Source organism: Maylandia zebra, linkage group LG8 (assembly GCF_041146795.1).
Source record: "Maylandia zebra isolate NMK-2024a linkage group LG8, Mzebra_GT3a, whole genome shotgun sequence".
Classification (NCBI taxonomy): Eukaryota; Metazoa; Chordata; class Actinopteri; order Cichliformes; family Cichlidae; genus Maylandia; species Maylandia zebra.
The window spans coordinates 19,422,815-19,448,317 of record NC_135174.1 but is presented as its reverse complement, the minus strand read 5'-3'; the positions used below and the strand labels follow the sequence as shown (position 1 = coordinate 19,448,317).

The 25,503-nt window shown below is 39.8% G+C and overlaps 1 protein-coding gene across 6 annotated transcripts in view; it reads left to right on the top strand.

Moving 5' to 3' along the window:
* The window catches only part of LOC101488046 (calcium-activated potassium channel subunit alpha-1a), a 101,534-nt gene that overhangs the window by 21,329 nt on the left and 54,702 nt on the right, over window positions 1-25,503 (top strand). For all 6 annotated transcript variants that reach the window (XM_076887557.1, XM_076887560.1, XM_076887559.1 and 3 more), the window contains exon 4: window positions 22,568-22,629. In XM_076887557.1, coding sequence (XP_076743672.1) covers window positions 22,568-22,629 — 62 coding nt within the window. The remainder of the gene's footprint in view (window positions 1-22,567; window positions 22,630-25,503) is intronic.

Genomic DNA, 25,503 nt, shown 5'->3' with positions numbered 1-25,503 from the left:
ACTAGTACCATCTTGATTCGAGTAAAATCTTCTTTTTTTTTTTAAAAGAATTTCCTAGAAATTATGGACTAAACTCTTGCACACACAAACATAATTGGGTACACCTTGCTAGTCCTCGGTTGGACCTTTTATCGCCTTCAGAACTGCTTCTATTATTTGTGGCATACATTCAACAAGCTGCTGGAAACATTCCTCAGAGATCTTGGTCCATATTGACATGATAGCATCACACAGATGCTGCAGATTTGTTGGCTGCACATCCATGATGTGACTCTCCTGTTCCACCACATCCCAAAGATGCTGTGTTTGATTGAGATCTGGCAACTGTGGAGGTCATTTGGTATATAAAGTTGTTCTCAAGAATACAGTTTGATATTATTTGATGTTTGTAATATGGTACATTATCCTGCTTTAAGTAGACATAAGAAGATGGATCATGTGGTCATAAAGGGTCAACAACATGGTCAACAACAATACTGTGGTAGACTTTGCCTAAGGATCTCAAAGTGTGCTAATGATCCCCTACGCCATTACACCACAACAGCTTGCCTGAACCTTTGATACAAGGCAGGATGGATCCATGCTTTCATGTTCGCACCAGATTCTGATTTGAATGGACCAGCAGAATTCAACACTCATCAGACTGGGCCATGTTTTTCCAGTCTTCTGTTATGCCGGTTGGGTTACCCTCTGCAAATTGTATCCTTAGTTTCCTGTTTCTAGCTCTCAGGTGTATTCTGCTGCTGTAGTCTATCTCATGTTTTGCATTCAGAGATGCTCTTCCACATAGGTTGGTTTGATTTACTGTTGCTTTCCTATCAGGTCGAAGCAGTCTTACAATTTTCCTCTGACCTCTGACATCAATAAGTCATGTTTACAACGACTCACTGCTCACTTGATATTTTCTGTTATTCTTTTGTTGTTTCCTTCTGGCCGTTCTCTGCTCGGAAATAGTCAGACCAACCAGTCTGAAACCAACAATCATGCCACTTTCAAAGTCCTGTAAATCACCTTTTTTCTATGTTCTCATTATCGTTTTGAACATCAGCAGGTCATCTTGACCATGTCTACATACTTAAATGCATTAAATTACTTTCATGTGTTCTCACATAGCAGAAATCAAACCCTGTCATTGCTGATATTTTTGGATTGCTTCAGATTAAAACAAACACAAAAAAGCAGTGAATCTCCTGTGTTCTGTATTCAAACACTGACTATGGAATATTAGCTACATTTATGCAGGTTACGAATTTGCTCTGGGTGGTGTTTTGAGTGTCTGTGTAGATAATAATGTCATTAATATTTGCCTTCAGTGCAGCACACAGACAGATCTGAGTGGTCCTTAGACATGCTTAGTTGAGGTCATCTTGACCTGTGGCCATCTGTGCTTGCAGAGTCTACAGATTGAGAGTTGCTTGATCCTTAACCCTCTGCGATCGTGAGGCCAAATTCTTGCAGCAATCACACCATTAGTTTTGGGCACCAGCAAGTATCAGGTGTGATAATTACCATTCCTCCAGGGGGTGGGGGTGGCGCAAGCGTTTCTAATTTGGAACCTGTCTATGTTTGGGCACCACATTTTCAGCAGGCTCTCATTAGGCACAAACAATCAGTCAAGTATAATGAGTTTAGTGAAGTGGCGTGGTATTTAAAATAGTCGAGAAGGGTTTTATGATAACATTCTTCCCCCCAATCCCTAGAATCCATTCAGCGAGCGGTTTCATGATGAGAAATTCTCAATTTGGCCGACAGATTCCATTAAAAGTCATTAGCTACACAATGACTAAGCAGCTGCTTGTTGAGCTCACTACGTCTCCATCACTAATCACAGTCCTCTCTTTCCTGTCTCTGGAAAGCCAGGTGTAAAAGAGGCATGAAACTCTTGATTGATACTTCAAGTAGTTTTTCCCTCGGCGAGTTCAGTTTAATTTACTACTGTGGCCACTTAAAGAAAATGAGTTACCTACTGATCATACAACATGTTGGAACTTTAAATGTTCACTTTAAGATCAGCTCCTTCAATCTTTAAAACACAGGACTGCTGCAGTTATTGTATGTCCAGCCTTTCGGCTGCAGCACAGGCCATGATTTACATTTTAACACGTGAGAGGAATTTTCTCAGTGAGGACCCCTCCTCTCTGAAGTGCTGCCTGAGAGTTGAGTCATCACTTGTGCTCAGCAGCAAGATTTTTTTCTCTTACACCCACAGCAGCAAAGACTATTTGGTTATTCTTTTTTTTTTTTTTTCTCGTTGTCATTTTCTCACAATTTTAAAGCAACAAACTAATATTTCAGCTGAGACAGACAGCAAGAAGCTGGGAGGGGGGGAGATACATCCATCCACGCCTACCCTAAGCTCTTTACGCCTCACTGTGAGAGTGGTTGGGCTGCTTCCAAGATGGCTTAAATCATGGCTAAGCCACTGTGGGATTTGGGGTTCCACGCTGCATGTTTTGATTGTGGGCATTTAATATCTGAATAATGGTGCAAAAATCTCTTATTCATTACAGGACAGAACATGCCGTTTCTGTCTAACAGGAGCAGATCAATTTGTTGTCACATCAGCGAATCATGAAATGCAAAATAAGTGCAAATAGATGAGCAGGATGGCAGAGGGAGATGTTCCCGAGTGGCTTGACCCAAAATGCTCAAGGATGGAAGCATTGTTTTCAAAGCTCAGAAAGGACATTGTCAGTGCGCTCAGATCAGATGCACTCCCTATATACAGGGACCAGTGTCAGGCAAACAGAGGATCAGGTTTCACGCCGCTGGTAGTTACAGGGCAATGTATACAACACGAAACACAAACTGAGCACTTGTGTGTAGCTGCCAAGGGTTTAGGAGAAGATCCAGTTTCTATGTGCTTTAACCTCCATGATTATTTTAACATCTGTGCAATACAGCAGTGGGCAGAAGCCAAAAAACTGAGCTACTGCCTTATAGCTTCAAGGATGCTATGACCTATATTCTTTAATCTCTGCTGGGAAACACATGCCACTTCTAAAACTACTACTTTTGCTGTTTTACTGTAGTCTTGCCAACATCACCAATCCTGCAAACATAATACAGATTGTCTGTTTACAGATTTAGAAACAAAGTGCTTCATGAGATGGAATAAAAGTGAAATTGTGTTGAGGAAACAGCAAACAATATATTTAATTAATTAAAATTAAAATGTGATGATTAAACTAAAAAGTAAAAAAATAAATGCAATAGTAGGAGATGAGGAATAATCAGTAACCCCCAGGGCTGGAAGATTTGGCCCAAAACTGAACTTCCCCCAAAAGCTTCTTGAGATAAACTCCAGTCAGTCTCCCAGAGGCTGCTTGTTAAACTGTCCAATTTTAGAGTAAAGATGTTTTTTTGAGAATGAATTAAAAAATGTACTAATTTACCAACAACTGTGCAGTGGATGGATTTTTATATAATTCACTCATTTAATTGTATTTCGGGCTAAATGTACATATTAGTTAAATTATTACTACAGCCTGAATGATACACTACTTTTAAGCCCGATACTGATATCGGGTGTTTTTAAAAATCCGATATTCTGGAGTCCGTTCTTCGTACCTCGCTTACTACATCCAAGATCAAATCATCGCGCCAACTTTGAGCTCGCTATTCCGGTTCTCCGAACACACCTGTTGTTGACGATTAGTATAGCTGGATGAAGTAATGTGAGATCACTGGGTGGCTTAACAGGGGCTACGCATCGATAGTAGAAACATTGATCGGCAACCCTTTGATTGGTCGACGAAAATGTCGAAGGAGCGCGCTCAGTATTTTTCGGCAGCAGAGCAAGAACTCTTGAGTGAGGGATTTCAGGAGTTTCAGAGTTTAATTAAAACGCAAGGGAACACTGCAAAGGCTGCAAAAGCAAGGAGAGAGGGCTGGCAGAAAGTTGCTGACAAATTAAACTCGTAAGTAATTTAATAATAATAATAATAATAATAATAATAATAATAATAATAATAATAATAATAATGGATTGCATTTATATAGCGCTTTTCAAGGCACCCAAAGCGCTTTACAATGCCACTATTCATTCACTCTCACATTCACACACTGGTGGAGGCAGCTACGGTTGTAGCCACAGCTGCCCTGGGACAGACTGACAGAAGCCAGGCTGCCATATCGCACCATCGGCCCCTCTGGCCAACACCAGTAGGCAGTAGGGTAAATTTATTATATTATATTACATTATATCCTCTTTCACATTAGAGCCACGACAGGACCCACTAGAACATGGGAACAAGTAAAAGTGAAATATAAGAATATTCTACAGCATGGTAATATTTATCACTTATATTGCTTTTAGTCTCTTGAAAAGAGACCCTGAAATAATCTGTTTGTTTGTTTATAACAGCAACCAAGAAAAGGGCAGAGCAACAAAAGACAGGTGGTGGTCCTGCACCCCCTCGTCAACAAGTTGGTTAAGTAAATAATATCCTCACGGGAAAATCGATATCTCTCAATGAGCACACTGTCGCACTGAGCTAAAGGATCCTGTCTGTCCCGCAATATACGCTGGATTCTGAAAACTCTCCTTATCAATCTTGCACCTTCCGCAATGGGTGGCTCGCGTATACGGACAGGACATGGCTGCGACAGACTTCCCAAATCCACCTTCGCTTTTATAGCTGTGGTCTCTCATCTTGATTACACGAAGTAATTTACTATTACTACTCTAAAATATGAATTACATCTGAAATAATCAAATACATGAAATAGAATGATTAATAGTACATTTCCCTTTTTTTAGGAAATGACCTGTATGTATCTGTGTGACATCAATAAAAGGATCAGGTGCTGCATTATCTTTAGTTACATTGATAATATTTATTTATGGAATAACAGTGGAAAAATATCGCTGTTGCTTTCGTATAAATGAAGCGGACATACCTGAGTGGCCACGATCTAATCTTGTTTACATAAAGTAAACCTGCTCCCGAGCAGGTTTACGCTTACGGATCTGTTGCTATGACAGCAAGTCCCAGATGAGCTTCGGAGAACCGAACGATCCAAGATCACGCGAAATCGTCAACAATCAAATCCAGCTAACTTACTTAGCGAGGTACGAAGAACGGACCCCTGGTCTATCAGTCGATATTTTTGTTTCACGTGAAACATAAACGGAGTACTCTAACATTTGTTATGTGTAGTGATTTATTTACTCAGATGTGGTCTGCCTGACTCTGGTCAGATCAGCTGGTTGATCTTCAAAGCACATTTGTTGATGTCAGTGAAGTTGCAGAAGGTCCTCTGGTGGACAAACAATACCACCTCAACGCGTGTTTATCCGCTATTAATTTTCATCAGTCATCATAAATGCATATATATAAGCATAAGCAAATAGCTGATGTCGGCTCACACGTAATAAATATGAGCTTGCTAACATTATGTGATAACTTTACGTTCATTTCTTGCTCCAAAAAACACAAACATGACAACGCCCATAATTCTAACTTTAAAATGACAGTGCAGAAACTAATGTCACAGTCTCCATGTTTAGATACAGTCTGTGGTGTATATATTTTAATCATTAAAAAAATAACACGCCACCTATTTATAATAAAATTACTTATTAAATGTAATAATGGCTCTTTTCCTTCAATAACTGCTAAACGTTGCTTCTGTTTTTTTAATTAATGATTGATTAGTTTAGAACATTTTACAAGTTCTCTTAAATAACTGTAACTCTGTTACTGTTTCTGTTCGAGGCAAAATTCAATTTTTTTTCAGAAAGACAAGAAGACAAGCTTTACTATGATATTCAAAGTATAATATCCAATGTGAAGAGATTCAGAAGGTGCAAGCAAAACTGGGAAACACTAAGTTATAGCAAATGTAAAAATCTTTCTCTGTGTTACAAGAAAAACATTCACATTCAAAGCATTTAAAAATATTTTCTACTAGTTATTTATAGTAGGTCCTAGATGATTATTACAGTGTTAAATTCCAGAAGAAAATCAGGATCACATTTTGTTTATTGAACTTTATAGAAATCAGATGAGCTGCAACATTTTCTATTTCTGAGACAGATTTGAACGCAAATGTGCACCTCTGAAAAAAAAATTGCAGACTCTTTAGTAAATATTCTCTCTTAGAAAAATGTTACTTGAATCCTGACTGAAGGATGATTTTCGAGAGAAATAAAGCACTTAAATGCTTGGGAAAGTAACTTGGGTTGTGGCCTTCAAGTATCTTTTGTAACCTTTCATGTTGTTGGTGATTTTTTTTTTCCAGTGGGAGGCTGGAAAAATGTTTTATCAACACAGCTATTTCAACAATATTTGGTGCCATGAATTTTTCATTCAAAGAGAAAATGGTTACTTATCACAAAGTTCGCACAGTGTATGAAGAGTTTAAAGGTGATCTAAAAGATAGATTTAAAAAGATCAATTTATCCACTCATTTTAAGTGCAACACTATTTAGGCCTCCCCAGGAGAACTCTGTGATTCCCTGCTTTCATGGATTACTGCACATCTCTATACTTGCGCTGCTGCTGCTGGACATCTACATTTAGTTTTTAAAACAACCAACACATTTCACAGCACAGCAGGCATGTTCTTGACCCATTACACCTGACTGAGGAGCCTTAAAATTTCTATTTCTTAATACACTCTGATAATACACTCACAAACCATCCATATATCCATTTTCTGCTGCTTATCTGGGCATGGGTCACAGAGGGAGCAGTCTAAGTACTCCTAACTCCTCTCACCCCAGAGACCTCCAGCTTATTCGGGGAGGGGGAGCGGGGGGGGGACACTGAGACATTCCTAAACCAGCCGAGAGATATAATCTCTCCACCGATTCCTGGGTCTACTGCTGGACCTACTCCTGGTAGGACATGCCCAGAATACCTAACCTAGGATGTGTCCAGGAGGCATCCTAGTCAGATGGCCAAACTACCTGTCTCCTTTTGACGTGGAGGAGCAGCAGTTTTACTCCCAGTCCCTCTCGAATAACCGAGCCCCTCACCCTGTCTCTAAGGGAGAGCCCAGCTGCTCTTCGAAGGAGCAGCTCTTTTTGCTACTTGTGTCCATAGCCTCACTCTTTTAGTCGGTACCCAAAGCTCGTGACCATATTTGGTTAGAGTAGGAACGTATATTGATTGTTAAATCGACAGCTTCACTTTTATGCTCAGCTCTAATTTCGATACAACAGAGAGCTGAGCATAAAAGTACCACTCTCCCCTCACTCGTTAACAAGACCCCAAGACACTTGAACTCCTCCACTTGGGGCAGTAACTCGTCCCTGACCAACAGTGGGCAGTCCACCCTTTCCAGCTAGCAACCATGGTCTCGGACTTGGAGGTGCTAATTCTCATTCCCACCGCTTCACACTTAGCTGAAAGATGAAATCCTGAGACCACTAAAGCGGAGACCTTCCATCACTTGTCTACACATAAGTACTCTATCCATAAAAACTATGAACAAATGGCAGCCCTGGTAGCGTCTAACACCCACTGGAAACAAGTCTGACTTACTGCCACCAATATGCTACTTCCAGATCAACAGAAACAACCAAGTCCAACCAACAATCAAGACAATATGTTTGGATACACCAGCTTTGTCCAACATCTTTCCCTGCCACCTGATCCAGCTCAGCACCTCTCTTCACTAGTGTCCAAAACATGCGGCCGCAGATCTGATAGCATGATTACAAAATCGATCATCCGCCTACGACCAAGGGTGTCCTAGTGCCATGTGCACTTATGAACACCCTTACGCTCGAACGTGGTGTTTGTTATGGACAAACTGTGATAAGCACAAAAGCCCAATGATAGGACACCACTCGGGTTCAAATCCAGCAGGCCGTTCCTCCAAGTCCCTCCCAGCCACGTCAGCGTTGAAGTCTTCCAACAGAACAATAGAGTTCCTTGGGTGCAGCACTCTCCAGGAGCCCATGAGACTCTGAGCTGTCATTTGGCCTATAGGCACAAACGACAGTCAGGACCCGAAGGCGCAGGGAAGCAACGCTCTCGTCCACTGGGAAAACCCCCCAAAATACCGGCAGTGAACCGGTGGGATACAAGTATACCCACCCCTGCCTGGCGCCTGTCACTGAGGGCACCTACAGAGTGGAACAGCCTCTCTGTTTGTTTTCCTGTCTCTGAAAAACAAACAGAGAATCTAAAAAGTTAAGTTCACTCACAAACCATTGAACCTGGTTTTCAGCCTCTCTGTCTTTGTTTTATTCATTTTTTGGATGTTGCATGTTTTGAAGTTCACTGAGCAGCACACAGCTGTACTGATGTGTGTTGATGCTGGGTTGTGGAGTGAAACAGGAAGTGTTAGCGACTGAAGAAACACCGCAGGCTCTTCCCCAGGCAAGCTTTAATTCTCAAGAGAATATTGCTTATTGCCGACAACAACAACAAGCATTTTCCTCTCTGGTGTTCCCTGCACGATATAGTGCTGATGCTCCTTTGATTTTCTGTTTCTATACAACACAAAAAAGATCTTAATTTATTTCTGTTCCCGCAGTTGGAGTTTGTTTGCAGCATGTTGCATTAAGTGAAAGTATTATTTATAATAAGACATAAATCAGTGGGTATCAAGCTGCCACATACTGTAATTTGGACAGCAGCTGGTGCGAAGGTTCACTGGTTATTTTTGACCTGCTGTTTTCAACACCAGAGTGTTTGCTAAAATGGTGTTAATAATTATAATGCCATCATCATACACACTCTATTACTATTTGTGTACGCATGTGGTTGTATGTGTGTGGAGAATATGACACGCTATAATTGACACATGATCATAAAAAAGGCTTTTAAAATATTGTAAATGACTTCAAGTGTAAATCTAAAAATACGTGTTTCACGTCTGTGCGCTCAGATGTAACAGGTTATGACTCAGAAATGAGTACAGCTAAGACTGTAAACTGTTGTGGTTGATGGCACAGCTGCTGTATGTGAAGCGCACACACTTCCTGTGGTTCCGGTTCATGACTTGGAAAATGTTGCATTCGTTAAATCAGTGTTTGGGACACACATGTATGTATAGTTTAGTATGTTTGGGTCAGATGAAATAGTGAAGCATGTAGCAAGCATATGTTGATTCTGAGAAAACTTTTCTAATTTTCCATCCTGGCATTGTTCAGCTCCCTCTTGGGGTCTCTCGTGCTGTCATCGCCATGAGTGGCTGTTAATTTCCCTCTGCTTTGTCCCTCTGCAGTGAAGTTGCAGTGCTTTGCAGGAGCTCTTTGTTTCCCAGCAGGAATGACAACTTTTAATGAGCTACCAACGGACCAGGAACTTTGTACCAGGAATCGATGTCTTGTACCTCCCATAATTTCCAAAAACAATTTTCAAATTCTCCACACAGTGTAAAGTTGTTTATATCAACTGTGGAAACCAGAGGATGTGTCATATGTAACAACAAGATCTGCAGCTACAGATTGGATACACAGTGGCTGTAAATTAGGTACTTTTTGACTGGATAGTTGAATCTTGTTAAATAGACACAAAAACCTGTGTCTATTTAACAATTAGCTCCTGAAAATAACCACAGTGTGTATAACAGAAATTTAAATAACACATAAAGACAAAAATCCTTTGTTTTAGCATCAAAAACATTTTCTAGACCTATTCCTAAAGTTTGTAAGTTAGGTTGCTAATTTCATCTTGATGAAAACTGCATTTTTTTTGCATTTGTAATGCAGATATCTGACAAATTACTATTTGCGTTGTACATTGTACTAAAGATCCGCTTTTGCTTTCTTGCATTTTATTTTTGTTTCTTCTCAATCATTAACAAGGCTGTATATTAGCTCAGCGGTACCGGTCTGTGAGTCGTTTGGTACCGGGCGGCGAGAATTGAAGCTCGGGTGTGAAATTTATGGTTTTCAGGGTATGTATCAGTTTTTATCTTAATTTTTTTTATCGTTTTTATCGGTTTCCCTGGGTCTTTTCCCGTGCATTTTGAATAACTCTTCCTTTTTTTGGGTACGGTTTTATTTTGTTGTATTTATTCGCAACACCTTAAAGGCCGGTCTGTGAAAATATTGTCAGACATAAACTGGTCCGTGCCGCAAAAAAGGTTGGGGACCGCTGTATTAGCTGGCTGCTAGCTTTAGCTGGTCACTTGGGACTCCCCCTCCTTGTCCATATATGGTCATTTCTGTATCTAAAGTGAATCCACAAACTAGTCGGTGATATCCTGGTGGTTATGTCTAGGGCTGGGCCATATTATACCGTTCACCGTAATACCGGTACAATGTTAGGCAATGATAAGAAAATGAAATATTGCGATAGAATATGGGTAAACCCGCATGCGCAGTGCCTTTGTTTTCATATGCACATGCCGGAAAAAGCATGGCAGCGACGGAGAATGAGAAGGACAAAAGCGGATCGTTGAATGAAACGGATGAACCAGAACTGATTTGTAAAAACATGCAACTTCAGTGATGTGGAACTGGTTTGGTTTTTGTCTGACCGATAGCCACCAAAGCATTTTATTATAATTTTTTTTAGAACATACAAACGGGTCGTCGTTATTACCGTATTTTTCGGACTATAAGGCGCTCTTAAAAGCCTTTAATTTTCTCAAAAATCGACAATGCACCTTATAATCCAGTGCGCCTTATGTATGAATTCTGGTTGTGCTTACTGACCTCAAACTGATTTTACGTGGTATATGGCGCTCAAAAATCTGTCAAAAAATGTTTTAGTATGACTTAAGCGACGAAGCTGCATTACAGCTACCGTAGTCAGGAGCCTGGCGGAGTGATACGTACTGTGCTTCAACATAATATTACCGTATTGTGTGTGTATAAGGACCCCAAAATGGAACCTGTTAAGAAACATGCTTATGAAGTGGATTTTAAACTCAAGGCGTCACGCAGTAGAACAGAGCAGCTGCAAGAGAATTCAGCAACAGCTGCTTGTTAAAGTGAAAATAAATTGATGGGGTTTTTTGCACTAATAAAGTTGTGGAGTTGTAAAGTAGTTAATTATTGCACAATTTCTGTAAATCCAATAAACTTCATTTCACTTCTCAAATATCACTGTGTGCGTCTCCTATATGATATATTTAACTGACATTTTTTTTTATTGTAACAACCAACTATTTATACGGGAAAATAATGACTATTAACAAGGTTGCCCAAACTTTCAAAAAATCTTTGGGCCTTTCACTTTGGATGCAATGTCTTGGATCCATAGATAAGTCAAATGAAAAGACTGTCTTAGTCTGGGGTTTATGACTTAGTAGTAAAGGTCTCTTGACAGCCAAGATATTTATTCATCAGCCCAGGAAACTCAAAAAAGCTAAAAGTAAAATATTTTGAATACAGATGTTTTGTATATGTTGTTGCATGTTTTGGATACGTTGCAAAGTAGTGCTAACCTGTAAACTCTGCTGCTTTTCAGTGTACGGGCCGGGGCACATTCGGATTTGGCAAAGATGATGTTATAATAATAATAACAGCAGGTCTATCCCTCAGGATCTGCTGTAATGTGCGTAGCGATCCCCGATGTGGAAGCAGCTGAATGCAGCACGGCAGGAAGCCTAGAGGACAAAGGAATAATCTGCTTTTATTGACAAGATGAGAGAGAAATCCCTTAAACCCTCTGGTTTTACTCATGAGTGCGAACATCGCAGGCACAAAAGAAACTGATGAAATCCTGCTCTGAATACTGTGCTGTCTGTACCTTGTACTCATACTGGGAAAGGTTTCCGAGTGATGCAGTACAAGTCTGAGTATTACATTCAGCCACTCCAGACACCCACTGCATCTGTAAGAGTTTCCAGGTATTCCCAGTAAATTTAAAGAGCTGTACATTGCTATTCTGTTTTTAGTGCAATGCCCCGTAACATGTCAGAATTTGAAGTGTAACCAGTATACAGTTCAGTGGTTATGGCGGACTCATTTTTGGTTCTAACTTCATTAAACATATCTAGTAGAAAAATATCTGAAACAAACCATTTAGAGCACAGTTTTTCCCACAGTTTTTCCCACTGTCGGGATTGCTTGTACATGTGCGGATCTCATTATTTGCATTTTTGATCGTGTTTAATATGAGCAACTACCTCTGTAACAGTATAAATTGTTACAGTGAGAACGGATCCATGATAATCAAAAGCTCCCAGCATAGCTGCTGCTTTAGCTTGTTTCCTGGAAGTCCCGTTCTGACCTCTGGCACAGTTTGTTCTGCAATTTCTCGAACATGTGGAGAGTGCAAACATCAATTCCTCTTTCAAACCCTCCCAGGTTGTGTGTGGGGGATCATCACTGGTGATGCGAGCAGTTTACACCATAGCTCCAGCATGCCATAGCTCAGGAACAGAAGGGACATTGTGACCATAGTTCACATTCAGATACTGAGTTGGGGACACTAATCTTAGAGTGCATTGTCTACAAATTGCAGGATTGGAGGGTCAATCCCCTCCACAAGAACCTCAAGTTTCTCTCGATGACAGACTGATCACTGGTGATCTAGCTGTTGCAAAAATCCCAGTTTTCAAGCCCAAAGGCAACCCGTCAGGTTCAGGACTGAGACCCGGAGCATGATTGTCATTTTGTCAACATTCATTGAGTTCTGAATTGTAAACTGCTACAGCATGTGGGACTGTCAGAGTAGACATGATTCTACTGTACCGTCCCAAGGATCTGAGGGAGATTATTCATAGGGAACAATCTGAACCGTCGCTATCATGTCAACTCAAAGCACACTGAAAACACTGACCTTTTTGGCTACTTAAACAAAATGTTCATTTACTGCTTTTGGCCTCTTACCAAATTTGACTCTCTGAAACTTTCTACAATTCCTTGAAAATAATATCAAACTGAAGGATTGCTTTTTTTTTAACACACTGGAGGAGATCCAACACAAACTGTAAGATTGCAGCTAAGGTTGGGGTCACTGTAACCACGCAACACGTTTTTTTGTATTTTACCATAAATAAAGCATTTACCTGCAAACTATGGAGAAAAAAAAATCTCACAACTATTGAAAGCCTTAAACTTATGAAGTGATTTAGTATCTTAAAGGTCAATTTCCCTGCTCTTATTCAGTGTCGTAAGTAAGGAACAGAAGGAGACACTGACACCATATTTCACATTTAGTCAGATGCTGAATTGGTGACGCTAATCTTAGATTGTCTTGTCTACAAATTGCAGGGTTGGTGGTTTAATCCCTGGCCACTCCACATGCCAAGTGTTCTTGGGCAAGACACTGAACCACAAGTTGTTCCAAGTAGCAGATAAGCGCCTTTCATGGCAGCACAGCCCCAGCTGGTATATGATGAGTGTCTTTGAATGGGTGGAGGAGAAAGTCATGCCAAGGTTCAAAGACACTGCAGTGTATACGTGCAGACCATTTAATCTGTGGCGGCTATCTAATAAATGACTATCTTTACTACATGTATTGAGTCTGGACAGGTGTGGATTTAAACTGCAACTTGTTGGCAGAGGTGTACAGTACAACAGCAAGGCGTTAAGTGTAGTCGTTCATTGCTCTGCAATGGCTAAGCAGTAAATTTACAATTTCACAGTATAAAGTGTGGAGGAATATGTGTTTGCATGTACCGGATTTGCATGCACCATCATTTTTCTTGGTGAGTTGGATTATTTTTCTTTATCCCTCTTGCTTTGTTTTTTCTAGTATTCCGTTCTTTTATACAGTTCTGTGGAAAAAGTCTTGAGCTAGCTCTCGTTTCTTCATATTTTTCTTGCTTGGTTCCACCATCATGGAGTTTGCATGTTCTCCCCGTGTCTTTGTGGGTTCTCTCCTGGTACTCCGGCTTCCTCCCACAGTCCAAAGGCATTTGGTTAAGTGGTGATTCTAAATTGCCCTTAGGTGTGAATGTGAGTGTGAATAGTTGTTTGTCTCTGCGTTGGCCCTGGGACCTGTCCAGTGTAACCTGTTTCTTGCCCTGTGGCAGCTGGGATAGGCTCCAAGTGGTCTTGAGTAATAGTAATCCAGGCGTTATCCAGATGTTTTTCTTTGGCTGCTTTTTCACTAATTTCCAGTTCTTGTACCTATCTACTTTCAGGGTAAATGTTAGTTGTTTTCTTGCTAGGTACTTAACACCAGCCTATGAATCATTAAATTGTATCTTTAGGCACTTTGTTACTAGCAGCCTGTTACAAAAAAACATGATTTCTTTCAGTGAGTCTATGAAAAATTGAAAAAGATAACACAGCTTGGCAGTTTTTGCACTAACGAGGTAATTTGGAGAGAGATATTAAGAAGGATAAGAGAAAAAAAAGCATAGGGAGCATAGTGTGTCTTCTCTCTCCAACAGAATGTTGCCAAAGTTGCTAAATAAAGTTGCAATAATCCTTTCTGTCATCGTTGTATTTTTACTCAGTTGTATATAGTATTTGTATTCTATTTTTATCTTATTGTATATTTATTTTATTTTATTCTACTGTATATAGTATTTTATTTTATTCTATTCTGTACAGTTGTGTACTGTATTTATTCTTATTGTATTCTAATTTTTGCCTCATAACTTTTGCACTGTCCACTTCCTGCTGTGACAAAACAAATTTCCCACGTGTGGGACTAATAAAGGTTATCTTATCTTATCTTATCTTATCTTAAATGTGATTTGACGTTAGATAAGCTGGACTTACAGCAACAGGAAGAAACCACCGGGGGTTGTATTTATCTCTGGATGGGAAGATGACCTACAGTAAAATTAACTTAATGTATTTAATTTTTATGCTAAAGACTAAGCAAGGTGGTTTTATGTACCATCCTTCCTGTTTTTTAGAACATTTGAAATACTCTTATGAGACAAAAACCCCATGTTTTAGTCATTTTGCTCCTACTGATCAGTCTGTCATAAGCAAGTCCAGAGGGGGGAAGAATACCTTTGGCAGAGCCACTGATCTCAGGACACTGAACCTGTCCAGCTCTGTGTCCTTGAGCCTTGCCTTAGTCATGAATCACCGGACTGACAAAGCTCAAGGCATGATCAGAATGACACATGATGAGATAATTTCTTACCCCACACAGGCGTCTGGGGATCGTCTGTGCAGCATCCTTCTGCTGATGTCGTCAGTGGCTTTAACCCGTTATATAAATCCGATTGTTTTCTTGTCACAACCTTATGCCAAACGCAGGATTCAGGTTTTCAATTAGATGTGATGCTGCGCATATCTCGGCACATTACTGCGAATGAAGTGACCGACAGTGTTGACGCTAATGAAGGCAGCCCACTCAGGCTTCACTTTGTCTTCATTATTTCTTCAAATTGAAAACTGAATGTAATCAAGTTCTTATTATTTGAGAGAAAATCTTTAAAAAAAGGGACTGAGTAATATGAAAATTAACAACGCATTGCGCATAATGGAAGATTGTAGACTCTTATGTCGTTAATGGTTAGGATGCTGTCAAAATGTTACAGTCCAAATGTGGGTTTCCTGCTTGAGTGACACAAAACACAGGAGAGCGACTTTCTTCCACTGCTGTAATTTAACCTCCTAAGACCCGAACTCTTCCACAGCATGCATTTTTAATTCCTCTTTGATATTTGGGATGATTGGGGCCTGATGAATGTAAAAACAAAGAATTACCTGATTTTTTTTTTTTTTTAAACTTATTTTTGTTTTTAAGAAAAATGAGAGCCACATATGAGGATATTTTTTAAAAATTTCGATAGAACAGAAGCAGTATAATGTCCTCGTAAGTGGATATCAGGCCCTTGTAGAGCAAAATTGAGTATTTTGGTCTAAATAACCCAAAATGCGATGTCCACATATGTGGACGCCAGGTCCTTGGAGGTTAAACAGTTTCATCATAAATTCAGGCAGATGGGGCAGTGGACTGTTTATGAAACACATGCTGGATAGGTTATATTAAGATCATGCTAGAGGAGGGTGCTGGGCTTCAGGAGCACTATCCAAGACCACATCAGTATGCATGTTGTGTTTTTGCCTGTCACCACAAGCATGGGGCACGTGCAGGCATAGGCAGTGAATACAAGGGCAGAGTTGTCTCTTCAAGGCCCTATCTGTGATTCTTTTATATGCATTATTTCCAGGTAGAGGTGACTTTTTCTTATTTAGGAACTATTTTGATGGGTTGATGGAAAGTATTCTATTTATGAGCAGATCATCCTTGCTGTGTACAGGCGTAAAGATTCTCTAAGTCCATGATTTGCTTCGTACCTCAATGAAGCATACCTTGGTTCATGTCTGTTAGTGGGGTTGAAGAGCATGAATGGAAAAAAAAAAAAGGGAAAAAATAAAACCTTTTGATCACAGGTATCGCCTATTTGATTGTGATTGGTTTTCCAACTCTCATGCTTCTGAGGTGTAGCGTGCCTTTTCCTGCATTCACATGCTCTCATGCTTCCCCTAAAAATAGCATGCTAAGTTAGGAGAAGTATTTTTATTGATGTACAGTGGTTCTAATGGTCAGTATGGAAAATGCATTTTATATGGATAAGATTAATAAGATACATGGTGTGCATCTCCAAATGAGAATTGTCCACATTTACGGAGATGGCATCACAGTGGAGGCTAAATCTACTGAGCTTTGCTGTTCATGACACACAGAGAGAGAACAGGGATCAGGAGCTTGTGGTAAATCACAGTCTAATTTTGTAAAACTAAGACAGTTGAGCTCCCATTGGTCACAGTTTAGTGGTCAATGTAGACCTCTGCGATGAATCTTTGCACAGCCTATGACTTAACCTACACCTATGTCATTGTTAATGTGTTTATTACCTTGTGGTTGTAGCCCAGTGTTTTAAAAGCAGTGCCAAATAAAAAACAATACATAGAACCAATTTCACCTTTTGTATCCCCAATCTTCATTTTTTGGCAAAAAAACATATTTTTCCAGTTTTTGTAAATTTGTTTATGTCCATTGCGATCATTTCAACAGTCTGCATTCAGGAATGTGCTGAAATCTGTGAGTCCGTATGTTGAGGCTATGGTTATCGTTGCTTATATTGATGTCGTGTTTGTTATTCTCTCACTGATAAATTCCAAATAAAAAGTCAATTGACCTTTTCACAATGATTGCAGGCGGCGTTGAGGCGACATGTTTTACATATTTCCAAGGAGGTGCATGTGAGGTTGTAGCGTAGGTTACAGTGTAGGGTTTCAAAGGGGTTTGCAGTTATGGCATTCGTGCAGTGTTCATTTGACAGAGACGTACAAACGTTACTGTTGTAATAAATCATTTGTTACACAGGATCAAAAGTGCAGAGCTCCACACAGCTGTCAGACTTTCTTACATTTTTTTAATAAGGCGTTTTTGCTCTTATTAAGCATTGCTATCTGTTTTCTGAAGTCAAAAATATTTTTTAAGTTTATTATTAACAATTTGGCCTTACACTCTAAGGAGCCATGGTTCGAGACCGGGAAAAGAGATAAATTCCTGGGATGTTTGCACCTGAAAGGGCATCCTATATAAAAATCCATCTACTGTGACGACCCCATTGCTCTAAACCAAAAGAAGCTTGCTATTTGCAGTAGTGCATATTGTATTACACACGTGGGTGTTTACTTTAACTACACTTTGACTATATTGGTATTGAAATGCTTTATTTCTTTAAACAATTAAAGTTTAAATCAATATTGCCAGAATGATGAATGTGACATTAAGACTGCTGAAGTGTGTGTGTGTGTGTGTGTGTGTGTGTGTGTGTGTGTGTGTGTGTGTCCTAGAACCTAAAAAAATAAAACAGCAGTTAACAGCCTGGCAACAAAATTTAAATATATTTAATTGTGTCTGCTGATGCTCGGAAAGTTATAACTACTCATTGACAAAATTTTAATTGTAAATCACTAAAATACTAATAAAACCTTTTTATTAGTCTGTTAGTGATGAACACGTACAGCAGATTTAGGGTGATTTCGCGTATTATTCGGTTTATTATTGTTGTTGTAAGAGTTTATTTTCCCTTCCCATTTGCAGTGTCACCTCTAGACTATTCAAATGGCCATTTCAACCAGATTCAGCAATAACAAAGATGTCCTTAATAGAAGATAGAACATATCAGCTACTTGCTGTAATGAAAATACAAGATAGAACTAAAACTGCAGATATGGCCGTGGTTTCTAAACTGTTGCTGGGTACAAACATTACTCAGAAATCATTTACAGCTACGAGTCGATCATCAATCAGGTGGCCAGTTATAACATCTCTCTAATCTTGGGTTTTCCTACTGCATGCGCTGCCCATTGAAACAGCACCGTGTCAGCAATGACACTGCAAATGTCTAAGATGTTCATCCGTTGTCTGTGTTTGTCAAGGCTGCACTCAATCACGTTCACAGCTGTTGTTGTAAACATGCTAATTTGCTGTTATCACCTCGGGAAAAGGATGAAGCGTAGTTATTGAGAACAGTCATAAAGACTCTACAGCATTGTTCACAGACCAAGGCCGATCTCACAGACGTTTACAGCTGCTCTAAAACTACAGAAACTCTGTATTTTCCCATCTCAGACAGAAATCCCAAATCAGTTTTCAGTGAAGTAAAAAAAGATAAATATATATTTATATATATGAGACTGCAGCAATTTAAATTTTGTACTTTGTCCTTTAAAAAAACGAATCTGAAGTTTAAAGTTATCTTACCTTGTGGATTACAAATACTTTTCAGCTCAATGATAGCACATCAACTTATTCAGTCTCTCTTGTGCGTTTCTGTATTTTTGTGGTATACACGAGATACCTCATGAATCAATGTAGCATTTGAGGTCAGACAGATGGGCTGGCTGGAGTTTCCCGGGGTAGTCCTTAGGTCATTTTATTTTGGAAAGCATCACCGTGTGGTGGTTGAAGCTGCTGTGGGACAGTCATCCATAAGGAACATTCGGTCAGAGATTTCTGCTCCCATGAACAAATGGGATTAAGCAGTGCCGTACCCAACTCTCAATGCATCTACTGTTTATCAAGATCCTATATTTACTACACGCTTTAAGAGAACGTGGGGCAAACTGGTTACTGGTTCTCCCTCTCCTATCGGGGGAAGAGAGATTTCTATTGCAGAATTAGCACATTTCTTCCCCAACAAAAATCTTAATGAGCATTCAAAAGATCCAGATCCTTTATTTGAAAAAGGTATTTATGGGGAAAAATAAATTTATCGGATTCTCATCAAACTGCTACTGTCAGTCTTCACCTCTTTCATTTCCTTTTACCAATTTTTACAACGTTTAACTATTATTAAAATAGAAGTTTTTATGTTAGATGCTGGCTCTCGTATGTACATGATGATGGTGAGTCACACTTCAGGAAGAGTGGAGGAGAATGAGTGGGTTTTTTGATGTTTGCAGGTTGCCTTCTGAAGGCTTGAGACCTGCTTGTGCACTCTGCAGCCCTGCACACCATACACAGCATCACTGATGATATTGGAGTCAAAAATTAAATTTGTTCTTTTCTATCTATTTATCTCTTATTGAATTGGTCAATTATTTATGCAGATTGCTTCACAGATAGTTAAGCTTTCTCTTGTGAGTTTTCTTTCAGATTAAATTCCAAGTTATAGTATTTTTTCTTAAAAGCCTTAGACATACAAGTGATAAAATCTTAAAAGCAACCCTACTTAAAACCTTTTTCACATTTAAATCAAGAAACACTTGATAACCATTAGTCATGGGTACAGCGCAAAAGCCAAACCTTATCCAAAGACACATTTACCACAAAGGTTAATGTTTTTTAATTCACTTTTTATGCCAGGTATTCAAAAACTAAATAAGTAAGAGGTTTAAAGATTCCCACCTCTTTATCACAGTCATTACACTCTGCTGATTCAATCCAAGGTAGCTGTGGGGGCACTGGAGTCTATTCCTGCTGTCGTAGTGTGAAAGGTGGGGTACACCCTGGACAACACGTAGACTAATAACTATTCATGCCCACATTCACACCTACGGCTAATTTAGGTTGGCTAATTAGCATAACCCACCCACTTCTTTGGACTGCACCCAGAGAGAAACCACTGAAGCACGGAGAGAACGCGCAGACTTCACACAGGAAGGCTCCAGCTGGTTGTAGCCGTAACACCGTGCTGCCCGTTCATCGTACCGTCTCTAACAATGTAACCATTTACAGCTGATGCGACTCAGTGAATAAATATCAACCAGTGACAGCGGTGAATGTCATCTCATTTGAAAATAGGCCGATAATAGTCACCGAGGACAATGTTTAGATAATATATCTGTGCGTCATCAAGTGCAACATGAAGACCCGACTGAAAAATCTAACACCAAGAGATCAAAAGTGCTTCCTTTCAGCTGTGTAACAAAATACTGATTTAAAAAGGATCATTTTTAAATTCAAAAGTTCTTGGATTTGCCTCCAGTGACTTGTCTCATGACTTGAAACCTGCCCGTAAAGATGCAAAGTTTTTCATCCTGGCAGTGAACAGTTGTTTAAATTTCTGGGGAAAAGATTTCTTTTAATGCAAATTTCTTCTTGACGTGCAGTCTACGCTGGCATTAAGTAAGAGTATGTTGTCAAAAAATAAATGCAAATTTGAGTTGAGTATATCTTGGCAGCTCCCTTGGTTATCATGCAGGAGTGGTCAGTCCTCTCTGTGAGCTCTGTGCCCCCTTGTGGGTGGAGCCATCTGCCAGCAAACATCCGAGGGAGGCTGAATATACAGATGCGATGCATCATTATGGGATGACAGAGATGAATGATGAACGCTGGCACTGCCTGATGTCGCTTCATTGACAAACTGAGTCATGACTGCCCAGTCATTGTAACGGCCCGAGTGTGTTATTTACTGCTGTTGCTGAGTCGTCGTCTTCTGTTGGGATTAGCATTTCTAGGGTTGCAGTAACATTGTTTCCAGTTTCTAAACTGGGACAGTCAGAGGCATAAAGAGATTTCCTGGCTTTGAAAGAAGAGGGGATGATTAAAAATGCATGCGGGTGCTTTTTGTCATTACAGAGCCATCAGTGGTTGCAGGTTGACAAGACAATTTCACATCATGGAAATGAATTAACCGGGGTTCATTCATTATGCATGCCCATTGGTTTCTTGTTCAGGATGGCCATTGTGTCATTTCTAAATAGATGAAAGCCAGGTAGGCTTGCAGATAACCTGCTAGTGTATTTCGGGATGTAGAACATTTGTTCTGCTGTCTGGCAGAAACCTTTCTGTTCTTATTTGTGTCTCTCGGGGTCGCGCCCTCGTCTACATTAGCGCTGGCTGTAAAAGGGAAAATTAGGACACTTGTTTCACAACGGTTTTAATAAGCTGCTGTGCTTTTTGACTTATAAATGTCAATTGATGATGCTGTAGCATTAACATTATGTTTAAAGGATTAAAAATCTAGGTCTTCCCCATCCCAAATGGCAGAAAACTGATTGTGCAACAGCTGCATTGCAAAATGTAAGATGTATAAACTGGTTTATCTGCTTTTTAGCCTACTTTCCTTTTTTTTTTTTTTAAAAAAATGTGCTGTAGTTAGAGATTTTAGAGGTTTTTATCTTCTGGCCCGTATTTCTGATCATCTTCAGCTGCCTTTTTTGGTTGGACAAATACAAGGAGTACTCCCTGGTTTTCACTGTTAGTAGTCAGGTGAGAACACGGGTAGACTGAAACGAAGGTGGATCAGCTGAATCTTGGTTTCTCCATCACTAGATATGCTGTTGATATAACTCCTGTGGGGCTGGCAGAAGTGATTAAGTTTCACCTAAGCTCACTCCGTGGCAGAGCTGGCAGCTCACCATCACTGACAGTCATATTTATTGCCCCGCAACCTGCTTCCCTCCTGGCCTGGGATTCTATTGGTCACTTCCAGACTTGGATCTATTCATCAGTGTCTTCTCCCTGCAGAAGAAGGCAACGTGAACAGAGTAAAAGCGACACCCTGGTTTTTATTATCGTGCTGCTTCACTGTCAACGTCGAAGCTTCAGGCTCAGCTGCATCTCCGAAAGCTGAAGCCACGTTCTGTCACTTCGCCCACACCTCCACTGCCAATTTACATGATGAGGCAAGCTCTTGCGTATTTATTTATGCTGTCAGATATACAGTAACACTGTAGTCTGTTTGTGACACTGTGACCCTTTCTTTTTGGTTTATATAACACAATAATAACAGGCTGGCAAGATGCATCAAGGTCTGCTGATTAATAGCCATCTAATATTTGCTATGTAAAACATTTGTTACGTACATGCTGCGTTTCAGGGTTTTCTGATGTCGTGGAATTAAACAATCGGGAGATATTTTCGGTTTGTTTTGACATGACTCTGAAACCCAGATGATGATCAGTTTATGGTGAAGCTGTGACCAAAAAAGAAACATTTGGGGATTTTTGTTTTTTCTTTGTTGGGCAAAGACAAATATCCATATGGTGTAAACTGTACAGTTTTTAAATGTATTTGATTTTTTTTAAGCTTGCTAATATGTCATCGTATTTCAACCTAATCCAGTTGTTTTTCTCATTTTCTAAAAGTTGTTAAATCAGTTAAAATAGTGAAATAAATGAAATAATTAGAGACAAATGTGGCTCGTGTCCATTTACCAATACATCTTAAAGATTAAAAAACTGCTGTCTAGTCCAGTGTGCATGTGTATATATTGTACTGTACCACTTCAACTTAAAGTAAAAATATATATTTTTTCCCATTCTCTGCAGGTGGTGCTCGTTTTTGCACTCAGCATCGGAGCCCTTGTGATATACTTCATAGATTCCTCTGAGTAAGTAATTAGCTTTAAACTTACTCTGTAATTTTTTCTTTTCCCCTGTAGCTCACAGGTTTTTGAGAGTTTAACTGATATGACTCACTTTAAGATCAGTAACCTCATAGACACAGTCTTCATGGAAATGTAACCTCATAGCAGCTCTACCAATCAGAGCATGTCTGTAGATGGATTAATGAAACTGATATCAGAAGTTTGTTCTTCAGTTTTGCTGTCCTTGGCCTCAAAACCTGTTTTCAGTCATGAGCTCCAGGAAATTTTCAGGTCACCGTCTGAAGTCGTCTTGTTGCCAGCCTCATCCTTCCTTCTGGAAGCACTCCTCGGTGTAGTGTGCAGAAGGCAGGACATGTAATGGTCACTCACCAGCTGTGAATTCACCTGAGAAATACCCGCGTCACTCGCATATGGGTACAAACTGGTGCTGTCAGACATTATGTTGACTTTGGAGCAGGTTAATGACTGTTTAACATCTGATCCAACTAGCTAATGGTGGAAAATTTGTAGGGGAGCGCAGTGCAATTAGAAAAAGTCAGTCAGGTTTGAATTAGCTTAATTCACTTTACAAAGAACCGCAGTTTAGTTCCAGGGAAATGAATATAAAGTGTAGTAATAACGCTGCTGATGTTTCTGTTACATTACAGTCTAAATTGCTAAAATCTATTGTAGTTCTATTTGTAGTAGTGCAGACACATGAATGTGAAGTTCATGTAAGGTAGCCTTAATACCACTGAGTGCTTTGTCATGGTTATATGGCATTTAGAACACGGGCTTGCTATTTTTTGCTTGTTTGTTGTTTAATCCAATCATTTTCCAGGTAAACTGCTCCGGTCCTCCTTTGCGATCTCCGCTGACGACCAGCTAGAGCTCACAGATGAAATTTGCTTAATCTCTGTAATGAAAGGATCAGACTTTCAAAGAGGCAGGAAAGTCCAAAATTTCCTGTTCAAAACAATCGCCATCGGTAATCAGACTAGAGGAAGCGGAAGGCTCTTTAAGCTACATGTGAGGCAGTATACTGTTACTGCGGCCTTGTGGTGTTTGGACACAGTGTCATTAAGAAAGTGGGGTAAAACACGCCAGGATAAAAGCTTCTATCAAGCCCACAGTGAGTCTCCACTGGGAGTAATGTTAAAGCAGAGAAGGGAAAATGAGCTGTAAACTCATATAATCAGTCTCCTGCAGGCACACGTTCAGCTTATTTGTTATTGCATAAGAAGACGTACAGCTGAGGGCTTGGCTTGCTCTGATGTGGTTTGCAAGCATGATCTCATTTCATTATCTGGACAAGCTCAGATAGAGTTACATCCTTACCGATGCCATCTGTGGCCTCCTGTTCTCAGAACTTGCCTGTAGTGTCTCCGAGTGCCTTTTCACCTGATGGAGGATGACGTTCAACCCCTCTCTCTTTAAACTCATCATGCATAAGAAGAGACATTGTTAAATGTAGAAGGACTGATGCCCTAGCACCTGCTTGCTGACTTATATCCATATTAGTTCAATGAGGCTCTCTGCCTGAGTTTTCAGTCAGTATTATCCAGGTCTTTCTATTATTCAGACACCATTTTTTCACTACTTGGAGCCAAAGAGCAGCCAGTTAGCTGCTCTCTCGCAAGTGGCAGCAGACTGTAACAGATATAGCCTTTCCTGTAATTAGTGCAAGCCTTGCTGAGGCTGTTATATGATGGACAGGCTGACCTAACTTAAAGTGACATGGAGAGAGATGTCAACATAGCAGACCCACTTATATTCAGAGAAGAGCTGTGAGCTGCACAGAGGAGGTTTAGGTCTGTACATGGAGCTCTAATTCATAAATCTTGAGTTTTGTCTTACTGTGGACGTCATGGTTCTATGTAACTGTCATTTTTAAGTCTGGATCACCTGATCAGCTGGAGAGATGTCCCATACTAACAAACTATTACATGTTTTCATTTTATCTTCTTAGTTTTAAATAGTTTGGTTGTTTATTTCAATAATGACTTTAAACACTCAAAGATTCTAGACTTCATATACAGCTAACAAACTTAGACTGTATATAGAAGATGGGCATAGCTATCGTGCTGTCAAATCATATCCTGCTTTTCCTCCTTTTTGACTATATTTACAAAATGGACAACCTTTTTTTATTCAGTTCACACCATAAACTCACCAACAGGCTCTTTAATGATGAATTTATTAGAAAGAATGCAAATCCAAGTCCCAGTCACATAGCCCTAGAGACCAGTTGGCAACCACCTTGCAACCACTGTTCACTAGGGAAAAATGTGTGTTTCCCAAATAAAAGTTGCCAGTGGTTACCAGTGATGAAACTGAATTGCAATCAAAGGATGCTGCACCAAAAGCCTTCTCGTGATTGTTTATGACATTGAGGTACTGACATCACACATAGTTTGCATAGAAGATGCAGACTTATCTGAAAACACTCTGCAACTAATCGCTAAGTTTTTGTAAAACCGTAAAAGTGCAACACAAACTGGAAACAGAAAAACTTTGAAAATCAAAGCTGTACTTTTTGAAACATGTTGGTTTCAGTGGTACGGCACAACTTGTAGGTTTGTGTCGCAATTTTTCAAGCTTCACTAGAGTTCGTGGATAATTAGTGAGTGTTTGCAGACAAGTGGACATCTTCCATGCAGACTATGGGAAACTATGCCAATCTGTTAGCAACCAAAACAATCAGAAGGAGGTCTTTGATGCATCACCATCTTAGACTGATTTTAACTAGCTCGCAAACCTGTTGAGGAATACACATTTCCCTGTAGCACCCAGTGGATACTATGTGGTTGCCGGCCGGGTGACTGCGTGACTGAGGCCTGTGCACCTGAACACTGACTTGGCTTTTTTAGACCTGGAATCTACGTCCATCTTTTATAT